This window comes from Oncorhynchus tshawytscha, linkage group LG03 (genome assembly GCF_018296145.1).
Source record: "Oncorhynchus tshawytscha isolate Ot180627B linkage group LG03, Otsh_v2.0, whole genome shotgun sequence".
Classification (NCBI taxonomy): Eukaryota; Metazoa; Chordata; class Actinopteri; order Salmoniformes; family Salmonidae; genus Oncorhynchus; species Oncorhynchus tshawytscha.
Genome location: NC_056431.1, coordinates 40,733,006 through 40,750,771, shown reverse-complemented (window position 1 = coordinate 40,750,771; position 17,766 = coordinate 40,733,006). Strand labels below are relative to the sequence as shown.

Below are 17,766 nucleotides of genomic sequence, written 5' to 3'. Positions count from 1 at the left end.
CCCACACTTTGCCCCTGCGCTAAATGTCACTCTGCCACACACAGCAGAAAGATAGACTGGGCTCTAGAAATGCCCTAACAGAGTGACAGGCAAATCCTCGTTGAGCTTGTGATGAATAGGTGTGATTTGAGGGAAGTTTATTGAACAGCCGAGTGTGTTTGTTGCTTTCTCTCTCGGTGGAGGATGTTGCAACTAAACAATATTATTTCATTCCTTCTCAAGGTGGGAGGGTTGTCTTGTTGCTCTTTGGAAGGCTTTAAACAGAAAGACATTTCTCAGTGCTGGATCTCCCTTATAGTTCATTGCAATTTCCTTAAGCTATATTCCAATGCTGCATGCTGTTATGAATAGCCAAGGGAAGGCTGGCTATAGAATTCCCAAAAAATAAGTTCCTAACACCAAACCCGGTCTAATTTGAGCCGCCAAGTGTCACCGACTGACTGTCAGGTTTTTTTCTTTTCTCTCTTGATATTTTTTCCTCAGGGCGAGCCATGTCAATTTTTCCACAGACTGTTTTTGTGTTGGAAATGACTCTTTTCCTGGTGCTTTTGTGGTCTCTCTGAGCCCTTCCAGCGTCGTCTGGTCCAAGCTGACAGTTAGCCATTCTGCACAGACGCAGAGAGACACGACATCCCTGCTCCCACCCGACCACCCTGCTGTGACTGTCACTGTGGGAGGATTTGTTTTCTCCCTGCATGGAGATGGAACGGCTGGTCTGCATCACAAATGACACCCTATTTCCTGTGGGCCCTGGTCAAAGATAGCGCACTGTATAGTGAATAGGGTGCCATTTGCCATTCCTGGGCTTGTCTTGCTGCCGTCTGTCTCCAACTCATGTGCAGTGTATAAATGGCGAACAATTACAAAGAAAGCAGCTAGGAAACACGGGTGTGTTTGTCCTCTGTCCCTCATGCTGCACATCATCACAAGGATGTGTTGTCGGCTCACTCCCTAAACCAAGGCTGTGCCTCTCTTCATTACTGTACGTTGACTAAATCAAATCTATTATCCCCTTCCTTCATCCCCGGCTCACCATATAATGAAGCTGTTCTCCAATCGCCACCGCTGTTTCCACGAGTCATGAGACTGGCCTCGTGCTCCTCGGATGGGAGATGAGGGTTGTCTCTCTGTCTCTGTCTCTCTCTCTCTCTCTCTCTCTCTCTCTCTCTCTCTCTCTCTCTCTCTCGTTCTATCTCTTTCTCTCTGTATGTGTGCAGGAAGGACAGCTGTGGTTCCATTTGGGCTTAGCTGTGCTGCAGGAATATATGCCACACCCTCCCTCTGTCTCTCAGACACACACTTTCTCTCTCCACAACACACACATGCTGCTACCCCCGCCCCCCAAGATGCTCTTCTGCTTAACAAATGGGTCTTTATATGTTGGCTAGGCCTTCTATAAGACAATAAATTCACCTTTATTAGCATGAAATAAATATGCTCTAGGCTCTGCTGATCCTTGGTTGGGTGCACACATGCAGTAGTGTGTTATGACCCGTCGTCTATACTACTCATAGTAAGCCTGTGCTAGAGGTCTTCATGGGTCCAAGTAGGACCCGATTAACCTGGACCCGACCCGAACGTTGACCCTCTGGTCCGTGTTGGGTCCTGTTTGATTGTCATCGGGTCTCTGGTATATACAGTTGATAGACTGATAGACCCGAGACCCAATGACAATCAAACGGAAGCCCTTCTGTCGAGGGTCAACAACAGGATTTCGTACCCAGTTGGGACCCGTGAAGACCTCAACCACAGGCTTTCTATGAGTAGTAGAGACGACAGGGTCATAACACACTGCCTGTCTCCCTGTCTGGCTCAGCCAATCAAAGGAAAGAGCTTGAACTGAGCTTAACTCTGCAGCACAGACCGAGAGAGCAGAGCAAAGAGACACCATGCCCAAGTGGATGAGCTTTAAACTTTTCAAGGAGAGCAGTCGCGTAAGTAACCAGACCCTAGCTTTTCTCCCAAAGTAGCTCAGAACATTTTAAAGACCTTCTTTGACATTTAGAGAGGGTTTTGGATAGGCTACGGGTCATTTGTCATTTTAAAATGTGTCCTGCCAGATGTCTACTGTGCTGTTTTTTTGCCAAATCTATTGATTTTATGGTTTGCTTGATCTTCAACTTTTTAAGATTGTAATTCTAATGTCTAAGTCTCACACGTGCGAGAGTCCAAACTGTACATGGCAGTATATATATAGCCTCCACATATTCACCAAAAGTAGAGAAATATATATATACCGTATGTCACCACATAGGCAATATCATTCATGGGAGTCGTATTGTAGTCACACGAGATGTGTTCATGTGGCTAGAGTCAGATGGCTAAAGGAGCAGAAGCACATTGCTGTGTCGAAAGGGAGTTCCTTCCCCCACGTCCCAGTAGTAGAGCAGACTGCCGGTTAAACTGAGCGCTGGCTGGGCCAGTCGACACAGGAAGCAGGCTATTAAGTTAACTGCCTCAGTGAGATGAGTACGGACTGACTTACTGACGTTCTGAAGGTCCAGTTGCATCTCTCTGGAGTGGGTCTTTGTATCCTAGCAACGTGATGACAACAACAACAAAAACATCCGTCTTGGTCGGGAAGATTTTCCTTCGAGAAACTGATCAAATAGTGTTGAATTATAGGATTTTTATGGCTCTGGCTCAAGGCAGGGTTGCAAAAGATCAACCCCTATAATGGCTTATGTCTGGTCTACGCTATGCACCTAGTTCAACTGAGTGTATACGCAGACTTTGGTCGAAATACTATTTTAAATCAATTCAAATACTGCATCTGTGCTTGGTTAAGCTGGCCTTTTGCTGTGGAACCGATTTTAGAAAAGTCCCAACAATGTAAACCAGAGAGGATTGTGGTTTTAGCTAAAAAACAAAATAAAGTACTGTAAATCACCAAGACTTCTTTGAATTATAGGAAATCTGTCTTTAATGTAATCAAGGTGTGAAATGTTATTTTCTAATACAATCTATTTTTGGGCTTATTTGCTTTGTACAACTTCTTTTAATTATGTTTCGGCCCCCCGACCATCGGCTTGAGACAGAAATCGTCCGACTGAATTGAGTTGACTGCGCCTGGTGTAAAGCCTGCTCTCTAGGCAGGCTAAAGGAAATGATCAAGATTTCAATTTGAACCCAGGTCTGTAAGTAATTTTATATTGCCTGACTGTAGGAGAGTGAGTGAGGCTGTGTTGACATGACTATGCAACAGGCGTGTGTCTTTATGAGGCAGCGTTCGGCTGACATTCAAAATGAGGTCAACACTAGTCTCCGAAACATCCTGAGTACTACAGGAGTAAACAAATAATAGGGCGTTGATATTTTCCCCCCTCATGGATACCCTGTCTACCTTAATTGTCTTATAGGCCTAGTTCCATTTCAGTTAAGTATGAATACAGTCAGTCTGTCGATTATATATAACTTATAGGCCTATGTGTTACATTTGTTCTTCAATGGACTCCCAGACTTTCTTATGAACCATAATATAATTGAAAAATAAACAAAAATTGGAAGAAAACGGACAGAAACAAGGAGGGACTTGCCCAGTACTAAAAACGTGTTTTTTGGGTTCCATTGCAGAATGCTTTGCGACGGTGTGCATTAATGAATATGACCCTGACCATTGTTTAATGTGCGTACCCTGTACCCTTTCGCATGGCCGCATCTCTGGCCGACCTGGAGATCCCTTAGCAACAGTTCCCGTCTCTCCCCGGGTGGAGGTGACCTAATACCCTGCAGATGGTGTCGAGGAGAGATGAGATGAAGGCTTGTGTCCCAAGTGGTACTCTGTTCTCTACAAAGTGCAGTACTTTTGCCCAGAGTATGGGCTATTTGGGACGCAGCCGAGATGAGATGGACGGGTCCGGTCACATCTGCTGCAGCTTAGACCCAACATGTCATGCCAGCTCCTATCTACCGTATAGCCTCCAAATCTATGTCCCAAATGGCATGCTATTCCAAATATAGTGCACGACTTTAATCCAGGGCCCCATGTTTAATCTTTGCAGCTATCTGATGTAAAGAGACCTCTAAATAATGCTCTTTATTTTCTGTGGGGGGTCAAAACTGTCTACTCGGCTCTCAAAAGCAGGGTTATACATATACCGTGCCCCACAACCCACCCTTTTATCTAAACTCAGCAAAAAACAAACGTCCCTTTTTTCAGGACCCTGTCGTTCAGATATAATTTGTAAAAATCCAAATAACTTCACAGATCTTCATTGTAAAGGTTTTAAATACTTCTTCCCATGCTTGTTCAATGAACATTAAACAATTAATGAACATGCACCTGTGGAACGGTCGTTAAAACACTAACAGCTTACAGACAGTAGGCAATTAATGTCACAGTTATGAAAACGTAGGACACTAAAGAGACCTTTCTACGGACTCTGAAAGAAAGATGCCCAGGGTCCTTGCTAATCTGCGTGAATGTGACTTAGGCATGCTGCAAGGAGGCATGAGGACTGGCGGTGTGGCCAGGGCAATAAATTGCAATGTCCGTACTGTGAGACGCCTAAGACAGCGCTACAGGGAGAAAGGACGGACAGCTGATCGTCCTCGCAGTGGCAGATCACGTGTAACAACACCTGCACAGGATCGGTACTTCCGAACATCACACCTGCGGGACAGGTACAGGATGGCAACAACAACTGCCCGAGTTACACCAAGAACGCACAATCCCTCCATCAGTGCTCAGACTGTCCGCAATAGGTCCTCACCAGACATCACCGACAACAACGTTACCTATGGGTGCAAACCCACCATCGCTGGACCAGACAGGACTGGCAAAAAGTGCCCTTCACTGACGAGTCACGGTTTTGTCTCACCAGGGGTAATGGTCAGATTTGCATTTATAAGCCGAAGGAATGAGCGTTACACTGAGGCCTGTACTCTGGAGCGGGATTGATTTGGAAGTGGAGAGTCCGTCATGGTCTGGGGTGGTGTGTCACAGCATCATCGGACTGAGCAAGTTGTCATTGCAGGCAATCTCAACGCTATGCGTTACAGGGAAGTCATCCTCCTACCTCATGTGGTACCCTTCCTGCAGTCTCATCCTGACATGACCCTCCAGCATGACAATGCCACCAGCCATACTGCTCGTTCTATGTGTGATTTCCTTTAAGACAGGAATGTCAGTGTTCTGCCATGGCCAGCGAAGAACACAGATCTCAATCCTATTGAGCACGTCTGGGGCCTGTTGGATCGGAGGGTGAGGGCTAGGGCCATTCCCCCCCAGAAATGTCTGAGAACTTGCAGGTGCCTTGGTGGAAGAGTGGGGTAATTTCTCACAGCAAGAACTGGCAAATCTGGTGCAGTCCATGAGGAGGAGATGCACTGCAGTACTTAATGCAGCTGGTGGCCACACCAGATACTGACTGTTACTTTTGATTTTGACCCCCCCCTTTGTTCAGGGACACATTATTCAATTTCTGTTAGTCACATGTCTGTGGAACTTGTTCAGTTTATGTCTCAGTTGTCGAACCTTGTTATGTTCTTACAAATATTTACACATGTTAAGTTTGCTGAAAATAAACGCAGTTGACAGTGAGAGGACGTTTTTTTTTTTTTTTTCTGAGTTTAGTTAGTGCACTACTTTTGACCAGGGCCCATAGCAAATAGGCTGGTATTTGGAACAGCCATTGCATTCAGAAGACCCTGATTTAGTTTACTTTTAGTACTTTCATTATCCAACTGTTGGAGATGTTGAGTATTGTTATGATTATTAATTGGGAATGCTTGCACTGAATCTTACCATATTGTAGAGCTGTTGCTTGGCGTGCAATGACCTTTTGATGAACAAGATTGCCAGATTTCACAGACACAGTAGTTGATTACCACAGCTTGACTTGGAAAGTGTTGATGATTCATTCAACTAATCAACAGCTGGAAAAAGGCATGTCACAAGTGTTGTAGATAATCATTTGGTGGGTTATTTGCCTCTGTTTCTCCTCTGACTTTACCCAAACTCCTCGAAGTGACTGAAATAGCAGCTATTTTCTATATAAAAGCCCTATGATGATGAAACAGTCTGCTTGGACAGGTTCCCCCACAGCTCTGGAAACTCAGACACTACCATTTCCTGTTCCCCTTAGACGGCACGGCTCCGACAGCCACACTGGAAACCAACTGCTATTTAAACACAGACTGTGTTCTCTTGCTCTTTCTGGCTCTCGCTCTCTTTCTCTCTCTCTCTCTCTCTCTCTCTCTCTCTCTCTCTCTTCTCTTTCTCTCCCCTTCTCGCGCTCTATCTCTCTCCCTCTCCCCCTGTGTCTCTCGTTCTGCATCACAACATGCAGGAGCCAAATGTTCTCCTCACGGTGTTATTTAAGCAGGTTGCAACTACAGTCATTACTTGAGGTGGCGCTAACATGGGAAGAGTCCTGTATTTATGATTTGACTCCGGTCCTAATGTTTTGGGGTTTTCCAAATTGGGTAATGTCTCAAACAAAAGTTGGTTTTCTTTGCCGTGTCAAGCATAGGAGGTACAGTGTGTCCTGTTTGGGATACATTTTACTGCATTGGCCTTTTCATTTGTTTTGTCGGTACTCTGTTGTGGTGTTTGAATATAATGCTTCAACCATACTCCTTAGGCCCTTCCCAAATGGCACCCTAGTTCCCTATAATAGTGCACTACTTTTGCTCTCCTTTAACCTTCCGGTACCAATCATAATTCATGATAATTAAGTTACTGCCAGCTGTTATTCCACTAGTTGGACAGAGTTAATCATGCTCGGCGGTATAAAATGAACTGATCGTACAAGATTGTTTCCAGGAGCCCACCACAAAACAGTTATTGGATGTAGTAACAAGTATTTATCACCATACTAACGAGGGATTCTTCTGTGGGCTGTTTGTTTTTGTACAATTAACTCCTTGGAGTACAGTTTCACTGTAAGACACACCACTTTGTGAGTTCGCAGATGTTCTGTTGGCTTTGGAACACGTGGCGATTGTTTTGATTTTGGAAAGAGGATGGAAATCAGATCCTTCTGAAAAGCTCTTTATCGACAATGGCATTGTTATACGGCACCAACCACAGGTCCCAACTTTGTGCAGAGGGAAAGCTAAAGTTCCCATGTTGAGGACTGTGTCAGCTCTGCTCTGTCTCTGTAATACATGATGGGGGTATCTTCTCGGCACTATTCACATGTTGTGTTCCCTGCCTGTTGACACTAATCAGTTTAGTATTATCCACACTAATGGTTAAAGTTAGGATTGGGGGCAGGGAGGCTGATCCTTATAATTATATGACGATTTTGTAGGTTGAAAGTAATCACGACACAATTTCTGATATCGCATGCTTTACCTTTTATTTTCCTGCATAAGTACAAATCTGTGTTGCCGGCATATCACCTCCACCTTACCGGCCACCCTAGACCCACTTCAGTTTGCATACCGCCCCGGCAGGTCCACAGACGACGCAATCGCCATCACATTGCACACTGCCTTATCTCACCTGGACAAGAGGAATACCTATGTAAGAATGCTGTTCATCGACTACAGCTCAGCGTTCAACACCAAAGTACCCTCCAAACTCGTCATTAAGCTCGACCCTGGGTCTCGACCCCGCCTTGTGCAACTGGGTCCTGGACTTCCTGACGGGCCGCCCCCCAGGTGGTGAAGGTAGGAAACAACCTCTCCACCCCGCTGATCCTCAACACTGGGGACCCACAAGGGTGCATGCTCAGCCCCTTCCTGTACTCCCTGTTCACCCATGACTGCGTGGCCATGCAAGCCTCCAACTCAATCGTCAAGTTTGCAGACGACACTACAGTGGTAGTCTTGATTACCAACAACGATGAGACAAGCTACAGGGAGGAGGTGAGGGCACTAGGAGTGTGGTGTCAGGAAAACAACCTCTCACTCAATGTCAACAAAACAAAGGAGTTGATCGTGGACTTCACGAAACAGCAGTTGGAGCACCCCCCCTATCCACATCGAAGGGACAGCAGTGGAAGGTGGAAAGTTGTAAGTTCCTCGGCGTACAAACTGGTATTTGTTGTGGAATTGTCAGATTACTTGTTAGATATTACTGCTCTGTCGGAACTAGAAGCACAAGCATTTCGCTACACTCGCATTAACATCTGCTAACCATTTGTATGTAACAAATAAAATTTCATTTCATTTCATTCCAGTTAGACTGGTTGGGATTTCTCCCTGACTAATATGGCTGCCATTTTCACCCCATTCTGGAACTTTGAGGGTTTATGACATAACCCCTTTACTATTTTAATAGGATCTCTATGTGTGTATTAGATTCTGCAGCCATCATACACTAACGTTCAAAGTCACTTAGAAATGTCCTTGTTTTTGAAAGAAAAGCACGTTTTTTCTGTCCATTTAAAATAACATCAAATTGATCAGAAATACAGTGTAGACATTGTTAATGTTGTAAATGACTATTGTAGTCCATAAAAAATCTGGCATTTCCAGCTATCTACATAGGTGTACAGAGGCCCATATCAGCAACCATCACTCCTGTGTTCCAATGGCACATTGTGTTAGCTAATCCAAGTTTATAATTTTAAAAGGCTAATTGATCATTAGAAACCCCTTTTGCAATTATGTTAGCACAGCTGAAAACTGTTGTTCTGATTTAAAGAAGCAATAAAAACTGGCCTTTAGACTTGTTGAGTATCTGGAGCATCATCATTTGTGGGTTCGTTTACAGGCTCAAAATGGCCAGAAACCAGACTGGGAAGAGAGCTTGGAGTATATCCACACAAGCTCCATTAATTCCAGACATCGTCTCATACAATTCAAGGTATTACACAGATTACACTATTCCAAAACTAAACTGCATAGGATATTTCCTGACACATCCCCTACATGTGATAAATGTCAGGCTACGCAGGGTACACTACTCCACTGCTTTGCCCTATGCTCTAGCTTGCATGGTTATTGGTGTGGAATTTTTGGGATCCTCTCTGTAGTTTTGGAGACTTCAATAGATCCAGACCCGCTTCTGATAATCCTGGGAGTATCTGAGTCCCTAAACGGATTAACCAACCCCCAAAAACAACTAATCTCGTACGGTCTCATCTCGGCAAAAAAACTAATCTTGTTGTTTTGGAAAAGGAGGGAAGCGCCCTCTACCAAATTATGGCTCAGTGAATTGGCAAACACTGTACACTTAGAAAGAATTCGATATATTCTGAACAATAAATTATCAACATTTGATCAAATCTGGCAGCCTTTCCTCTCCTACTTGGACGAGTCGGCGCTGTGAATTTGTACTTATTAACGCACTCTCAATTGTAATATTTTAATCTACCTTTGGGCATTATGTGCTGGCCCTGCCACCCGAGCAGTTGGGGGAATAAGGGGGGGTAGGGGGAAATCTTCCCTCTTTCTTTCTACGTGTCCTTGTTTTGTATATGTCGTGTTTTGTATTATTTGTTCTGCACCCAGAACTCTGGGTCTTGTTGTTCCTGTATGCTCTTTTATGTTTAGATAAGTATTGTATACCTGTCTTGTATACCTATACACCATTCTTGTGTGTGTTTGATAAAAATATTTGAAACACAAAATGGCCAGAAACAAATAACTTGCCAAGAATAGAAAGTGGGAGGCCCCGGTGCACAACTGAGCAAGAGGACAAGTACATCAGTGTTGAGAAACAGACACCTTAGAGAGTCCTCAACTGGCAGCTTCATTAAATAGTACCCGCAAAACACCAGTCAATGTCAACAGTGAAGAGGTGACTCCGGGATGCTGGCCTTCTAGGCAGAGTTCCTTTGTCCAGTGTCTGTGTTCTTTTGCCCATCTTAATATTTTTTATTGGCCAGTCTGAGATATGGTTTTTTCTTTGCAACTCTGCCTAGAAGGCCAGCATCCCGGAGTCGCCTCTTCACTGTTGACGTTGAGACTGATGTTTTGCGGGTACTATTTAATGAAGCTGCCAGTTGAGGACTTATGAGGCGTCTGTTTCTCAAACTAGACACTGATGTACTTGTCCTCTTGCTCAGTTGTGCAACGGGGCCTCCCACTCCTCTTTCTGTTCTGGTTAGAGACAGTTTGCACTGTTCTGTGAAGTGTGTAGTACACAGCATTGTACGATATCTTTAGTTTCTTGGCAATTTCTCGCATGGAATAGCCTTCATTTCTCAGAACAAGAATAGACCGATTAGTTTCAGAAGAAAGATCTTTGTTTCTGGCCATTTTGAGCCTGTAATCGAACCCACAAATCCCGATGCTCCAGATACTCAACTAGTCTAAAGAATGCCAATTTTATTGTTTCTTTAATCAGCACAACAGTTTTCAGCTGTGCTAACATAATTGCAAAATGGTTTTCTAAGGGGCTGTCTAGCTACAATAGTCATTTACAACATTAACAATGTCTACACTTTATTTCTGATAAATTTTATGTTATTTTAATGGACAAAAAATGTGCTTTTCTTTCAAAAACAAGGACATTTTCCAAGTGACCCCAAACTTTGGAATGGTAGTGTATTTATCAATGAACTCTGTCAGCCCGTTTTCTTATAAACAAAAAAAATTGGTCAGGGAAACTGACCCTGTCTGGGTATTTTAAGAGAATTGCCCACGAGGTTTAGTCTTAAGAGTTCTGCCCCTGAAACAATCTGTGTTTACCATGCCCATGTAGACAAACTCGTCTTACAGTCCCTGCTATCATAGTGAGCTCTTTAATGAAAAACCACTGAGGATCAGTTTGTCAAACTTTAGAATAGGGGGGGAAAGAATGTAGGGAGTGAGGAACCGCCAGATGATGCTGACAGAAAGCTATGGGTGGTCGAGACGAGTGGGGGAGGCTGGATCATGGTTTCCATTGGGATGGGTCTGACCTGTGTGAGGATCATCCCTCACACAGGGGTGTGTTCTAACTCAGAACATGAGCCTCACTTTGTTCTGTTGATGCTAGATTGGATCTGCTTCAGTCAGCCTGTTTAAAACCTTGAACAAGATCATAGAGAAGGCTGCGTCCCAAATGGCACCCTGTTCCCTGCTTTTGACCTGGGCCCATAGGGCTCTGGTCAAAAGCAGTGCACTGTATAGGAAATCGGGCACCATTTGGGACATGGCTATGGAGAGGGAGTGCTCTTATTTTAAACAGCTCTCTGTGGGAGTGGATGATTTGTGGAGTGTTCCTGTTCCTAGTAAGAGATTGGAGTTTATCTCCATTCAAGATGACCTGAAACACTTCCCTCCAACTGGGTTTGGTTGCTGGTCAAATATGTTTTGTTATTGAAGGAGTCAACGAAGTGGTGTGATTTTAGAATCCCCTCTGTTTCGAACCCCCATAGTAGACAACCGAGAGGTAACTCAAGTGTGTGTCCTTGATCTGTCCGACATTGGACTTTGTTTGTTCTCTCTGTGGCAGTGTTGAGTACTTGCTGGGTTATTTCAGGCTAGGGTTGCAAACGTCCGGTAACGTAAACAGAACTCTTGGTTGATTTCCTGCTTACAAGCAGATTTCCAGCCTATTCCCTAATGATTCCGGGAATCTTCCAACCAGGATTTCTGGAAAACTTGGGAATTTTGGGAAATGGACCAGGAATTTTGCTACCCTAATTCAGGAGTTCTTATCACCGCAAATACACATAGGTTTGACTACACTTCCTCTTAGACTGCTACTCAAGTTGTAACAGAATGTGTGCTCGTACCTGCTCTCTTCGAACCAAGTCACACTCCCATCTGACTGTGCAGCTGGCTGAATTTAAGGACTCTCCTTCAATCGTCCCAAATGGCACCCTATTCTTCCCTATGGGCCCGGTCAAAAGTGGTGCACTAAATAGGGAATGGTGTGCCATTTGGGACTCAACCCATGTCGGGTTAACCAGAGTAGAACCTCGGAGCATATGATTAAGTTTTGAGGGGACTCGGAGTGACAGCCCGAGGATTGATACTATTTTTCATTTCCCAACGTGGGAGGTTTACTGACTTCAAATGGATTGCTAGCTAGATGATAATTGTGAAACCAGAGAGTATTTTCCTCAGCCAGAGAACATTCATAATTTGTTGGAGACTAGTGATATCCTCATAACTGGGAGACTGCAGTCATTTTTTACTCTCGTTTATCAAACTAGTGTAGGCTACGACCGTTTCCCCAGGTAGAGTTATAATACGTAGGGCTACGTCCCAAATGGCACCCTATACCCTATATAGTCCACTACTTTTGACCAAAGCCCTATGGGGCCTGGTCAAAAGTAGTGAACTAGGCCTATGTAGGGAATAGGGTGCCATTTGGAACGTATGCATATAAACACCAGACGACCATGATCTATAGGCCTATGGTTCATTTATTACCTCACTTCAAATAATAAAATATTTGAGTGTAATCGTTTAGTGGGTGTAAATATTATGACATGACTCTTCTCTCTCCAGAAACTAAGCTGATCTCAGATACTGATAATGGGTTAATTATAAGGTCACCTGTAATCTCTCGTGAACAGGCTTTTAAAATGACATTTTTGGTTCTGGGTTGCTGAGATTAGGTCAACTGTGTTGAACAGATATTGGATGTATGTTGTATAGAGTAACTGTTGAGTTTTAACCAATTTAACACCTGGATACACACCAGTCTTTGATATGAAGCAATGTTTTAAATGTCCTACTGATTTTATATAGAGGTGTATTAATTGTAGTTGGAGCTCGTGTAATATACTGTGGTGTGATTCAAACTCTGACCCCGGTGCCTATGAATGATAAAAGCAGTGGAGTCTGACCCTGTCAGTTAGTCATAAACTATATGAAGTACACACCTGTTTCACTTGTATCCAATAGCATTTCATGACGGGGCACACACTTACACTGACCTTAACCATGTTCTGTTCCATGGAAGGCATGGGTGGGCAGCCCAAATGGCACCCTATTCCCTATTTAGTGCACTACTTTTGACCAGAGCCCTGTGCACTAATAAGGGAATAGGGTGTCTTTAATCCATTTATCCCCTGATAGTTTGTCCCCTGGTTTGATGTCTGAACATTTTTTGTTGTTGTTGTTCATTGTTCTATATAATCTGCTGTAATCCCGCAACTGGGATAAGTGTTTTTATGGATGTGTGCATGTCACTCCACTAAACTAATATCTGAATACATCTCACAACCCCACATGGCTTAACCTAGAACCTGAGCTGTGCACTTACCTTCCTTTTCTCTGCTGTGATAGAAACTCGATTTAAATGTTTTTTTTTTGTGCCAACACCCACTTTGTTTTAAGACCTTAACTCACTGTTCTCTCGGTCTCTTCCTGTCTCACAGCTCTCTGGAGGCTGTGAGTTGACAGTGGTGCTGCAGGACTTCACAGCAGGATGTTCCAGCGAGCTCAGCCTTCAGACGGGTCAGACGGTAGAGCTACTGGAGAGGCCCAGTGACCGCCCCGGCTGGTGTCTGGTGCGGACCACCGACCGTAGCCCCCCTCAGGAGGGCCTGGTGCCCAGCTCGGCCCTCTGTGTCTCTCATTCCCGCAGCAGCGTGGAGATGGAGTGCTTCTTCCCCACAGGGAAAGGTAAGGACCTCAAACCATTTACTGTTGGGGGAAAAAAGTAAGGAAAGTGCTCCAAGGATATGTCAGTAGATCTTTATAGATTGAAGGTGCTCTTTGGCTAATGGGTTAATTGGCCAACAAAACCAATAAGGGCCCTGCACCGTTCCTGTAATTACAATGGCCGTGTCTGAACACCCGTACTTCTGTTCGAAATGTTAGGCATTTTGGGTACGCGAAAATAGAACGTTTTATAGTGTGTGTGAACTTCTGAACATGTAGTATGCTTTAAATGCCAGGATGTCATGTTCATTTGGGCTTTTTATCTAGTAGAATTCGCTGCACACTATTGAGGAAGAGAATAGTCTTTCCAGACTCACGTGTGTTTGACAACAGCTGATAATTCGATAAGGTGACGCTCTGTACCAGAATGAACCAATGGCGTGAATCAACGCATCATCTACTGTGCATTAGATGATGCATTCTCAGTATAGAGGAGCTTAGTATGCTGATATTTCTTGCCTATTGTGCTCAAGAGTACGTTCTCAATAGTATGTAGTACGATAGTACACAGTATGCAGTTTTAAGTAGTAGGCCAGACAGATTTTGGACATGGCCAATGCCTTTATTATGTTGACGTGTTCAGTATATCAAAATCTGAGAAGATTCTTAGTCCTCCTTGTTTTTGAAAACATTGTACTGTTTTATTTGGCAGCATGGTAGTGAGATACTGCACTTCCTATCTCTCAGTCAATGTCAAAGATGTGGAAAGATTTAAACTGTTCTGCCTGTGATTATTATTATTTGACCATGCTGGTCATTTATGAACATTTGAACATCTTGGCCATGTTCTGTTATAATCTCCACCCGGCACAGCCAGAAGAGGACTGGCCACCCCACATAGCCTGGTTCCTCTCTAGGTTTCTTCCTAGGTTTTGGCCTTTCTAGGGAGTTTTTCCTAGCCACCCTGCTTCTACACCTGCATTGCTTGCTGTTTGGGGTTTTAGGCTGGGTTTCTGTACAGCACTTTGAGATATCAGCTGATGTAAGAAGGGCTATATAAATAAATTTGATTTGATATTAATATACAATACCAGTCAAAGGTTTGGACACACCAACTCATTCCAGGATTTGTCTTTATTTGTACCATTTTCTACATTGTAGAGTAATAGTGAAGACATCAAAACTAGGAAATAACACATATGGAATCATGTAGTAACCCCCAAAAAAGTGTTAAACAAAGCTAAATATATTTTATATTTGAGAATCTTCAAAGTAGCCACCCTTGGCCGCAATGACAGCTTTGCACACTTTTGGTGTTCTCTCAACCAGCTTCATGAGGTAGTCACCTGGAATGCATTTCAATTAACAGGTGTGCCTTGTTAAAAGTTAATTTGTGGAATTTCTTCCTTAATGCGTTTGAGCCAATCAGTTGTGCTGTAACAAGGTAGGCATGGTATACACAAGATAGCCCTAATTGGTAAAATACGAAGCCCATATTATGGCAAGAACAGCTCAAATAAGCAAAGAGAAATGACAGTCCATCATTACTTTGACTGACCTTTGTCTTAATCTGGAAAATGTCAAGAATAGTTGCAAAACCATCAAGCACTAAGCTGAAACTGTCACTCATGAGGACCGCCACAGGAAATGAAGACCCAGAGTTACCTCGGCTACAGAGGATAAGTTCATTAGAGTTAACTGCACCTTAGTAACAGACACATCGCAACTTCAACTGTTCAGAGGAGACTGCATGAATCAGGCCTTCATAGTGAATTGCTGCAAAGAAACCACTACTAAAGGACACCAATAAGAAGAAGAGACTTGCTTGGGCCAAGAAACACGAGCAATGGACATTAGACCGGTGGAAATCTGTACTCTGGTCTGAGGAGTCCACATTTGAGATGTTTGGTTCCAACCTCTGTCTTTGTGAGACGCAGAGGAGGTGAATGGATGATCTCCACGTGTGTGTCCCACCGTGAAGCATGGAGGAGGTGGTGTGATGGTGTGGGGGTGCTTTGCTGGTGACACTGTCTGGGATTTATTTATTTATTTAGAATTCAAGGCACACTTAACCAGCATGGCTACCACAGCATTCTGCAGCGATATGCCATCCCATCTGGTTTGCGCTTAGTCCCACTATCATTTGTTTTTCAACAGGACAATGACCCAACACACCTCCAGGTTGTGTAAGGGCTATTTTGACCAAGAAGGAGAGTGATGGAGTGCCGCATCAGATGACCTGGCCTCCACAATCACCCGACCTCAACCCAATCGAGTTGTTTTGGGATGAGATGGACCGCAGAGAGAAGGAAAAGCAGTTAACAAGTGCTCAGCATATGTGGGAACTCCTTCAAGACTGTTGGAAAAGCATTCCTCATGAAGCTGGTTGAGAGAATGCCAAGAGTGTGCAAAGCTGTCATCAAGGCGAAGGGGGGCTAAGAATCTAAAATTATAAAATAGGTTTTGATTTGTTTAACACTTCTTTGGTTACTACATGATTCCATATGTGTTGTTCAATAGTTGTTTGTCTTAACTATTATTCTACAATGTAGAAAATAGTAAAAATAAAGAAAAACCCTTGAAAGAGTAGGTGTGTCCAAACTTTTGAATGGTACTGTACCTGCAGCAAATATTTCATCATCGTTTCATCATTGTTTCACCTGCTACGGGCATTGCATGATTTTAAGTACTTGGAAGCATTTGTTTAGACCATCCAACATCTCCTGGTGCTACCTGTAGAGGGAGGTGTTGGTTGTCACTAGGATTAGAGCCAGGTTGGTTGGATATTTGACAGCTTGGGGAACATTTAGCCTCTGACGAGCACTTGACATTTTACCTCAGTACAACATCCGTTTCCACTTCAGAGAGGGTTTTCAGCTCATGCCGCTGACACTCCGTGATGTACTGCCTCCCTGTTTTCCTTGACAAATGTAAAAGCTCTTCAGTTAGGACTTTAATGAGGCTATCTCTGCCATTGTAAAATGTTTCGTATTAGGGAATTGTAATCTAGATGGAACACATCCCGAACCATTTAAAAGGTACAGGAGAGTAAATCATTTACTATTAAGATGTTTCTCTTTGTGCATTTGTATTTATTGTTGAAAGGTGGTAGTGTTGACAGATACTCTCATTAAACGTTTTATTGAATTAACTCTGTAGAATGAATTGCTGAAATTACTCAGATATAAAGGTATCCATTGTTCTAATTAAACTTTAGAGTTGAATAGATGAGCATACAGAAGTCTATCGAGTTTACATGGGGGTCACTATGTCACATTAACCATTAACACAACAATGAACACAATCAAATGTATCAACCCATGGAGGTCTGGATTTGGAGTCACACTCAAAATTAAAGTGGAAAACCACACTACAGGCTGATCCTGGCTGACTTTGATGTAATGTCCTTAAAACAAGTCAAAATGAGGCTCAGTAGTGTGTGTGGCCTCCACGTGCCTGTATGACCTCCCTACAACGCCTGGGCATGCTCCTGATGAGGTGGCGGATGGTCTCCTGAGGGATCTTCTCCCAGACCTGTACTAAAGCATCCGCCAACTCCTGGACAGTCTGTGGTGCAACGTGGCGTTGGTCGATGGAGCGTGACATGATGTCCCAGATGTGCTCAATTGGATTCAGGTCTGGGGAACGGGCGGGCCAGTCCATAGCATCAATGCCTTCCTCTTGCAGGAACTGCTGACACACTCCAGCCACATGAGGTCTAGCATTGTCTTGCATTAGGAGGAACCCAGGGCCAACCGCACCAGCATATGGTCTCACAAGGGGTCTGAGGATCTCATCTCGTTACCTAATGGCAGTCAGGCTACCTCTGACGAGCACATGGAGGGCTGTGCGGCCCCCCAAAGAAATGCCACCCCACACCATGACTGACTCACCGCCAAATCGGTCATGCTGGAGGATGTTGCAGGCAGCAGAACGTTCTCCACGGCGTCTCCAGACTGTCACATCTGTCACATGTGCTCAGTGTGAACCTGCTTTCATCTGTGAAGAGCACATGGCGCCAGTGGCGAATTTGCCAATCTTGGTGTTCTCTGGCAAATGCCAAACGTCCTGCACGGTGTTGGGCTGTAAGCACAACCCCCACCTGTGGACGTCGGGCCCTCATACCACCCTCATGGAGTCTGTTTCTGACCGTTTGAGCAGACACCCCACAGGTGTCCATTCCAGTGTTTTACTTGCTATATTGTATTTACTTTGCCACCATGGCCTTTTTTGCCTTTACCTCCCTTCTCACCTCATTTGCTCACATTGTATATAGACTTGTTTATACTGTATTATTGACTGTATGTTTGTTTTACTCCATGTGTA

General features: G+C 44.0%; 1 protein-coding gene across 4 annotated transcripts in view; it reads left to right on the top strand.

Moving 5' to 3' along the window:
• The window catches only part of LOC112234140 (kalirin-like), a 263,265-nt gene that overhangs the window by 206,611 nt on the left and 38,888 nt on the right, over positions 1-17,766 (top strand). For all 4 annotated transcript variants that reach the window (XM_024402137.2, XM_024402136.2, XM_024402138.2 and 1 more), the window contains one exon: positions 13,215-13,461. In XM_024402137.2, the coding sequence (XP_024257905.1) occupies positions 13,215-13,461 (247 nt within the window). The remainder of the gene's footprint in view (positions 1-13,214; positions 13,462-17,766) is intronic.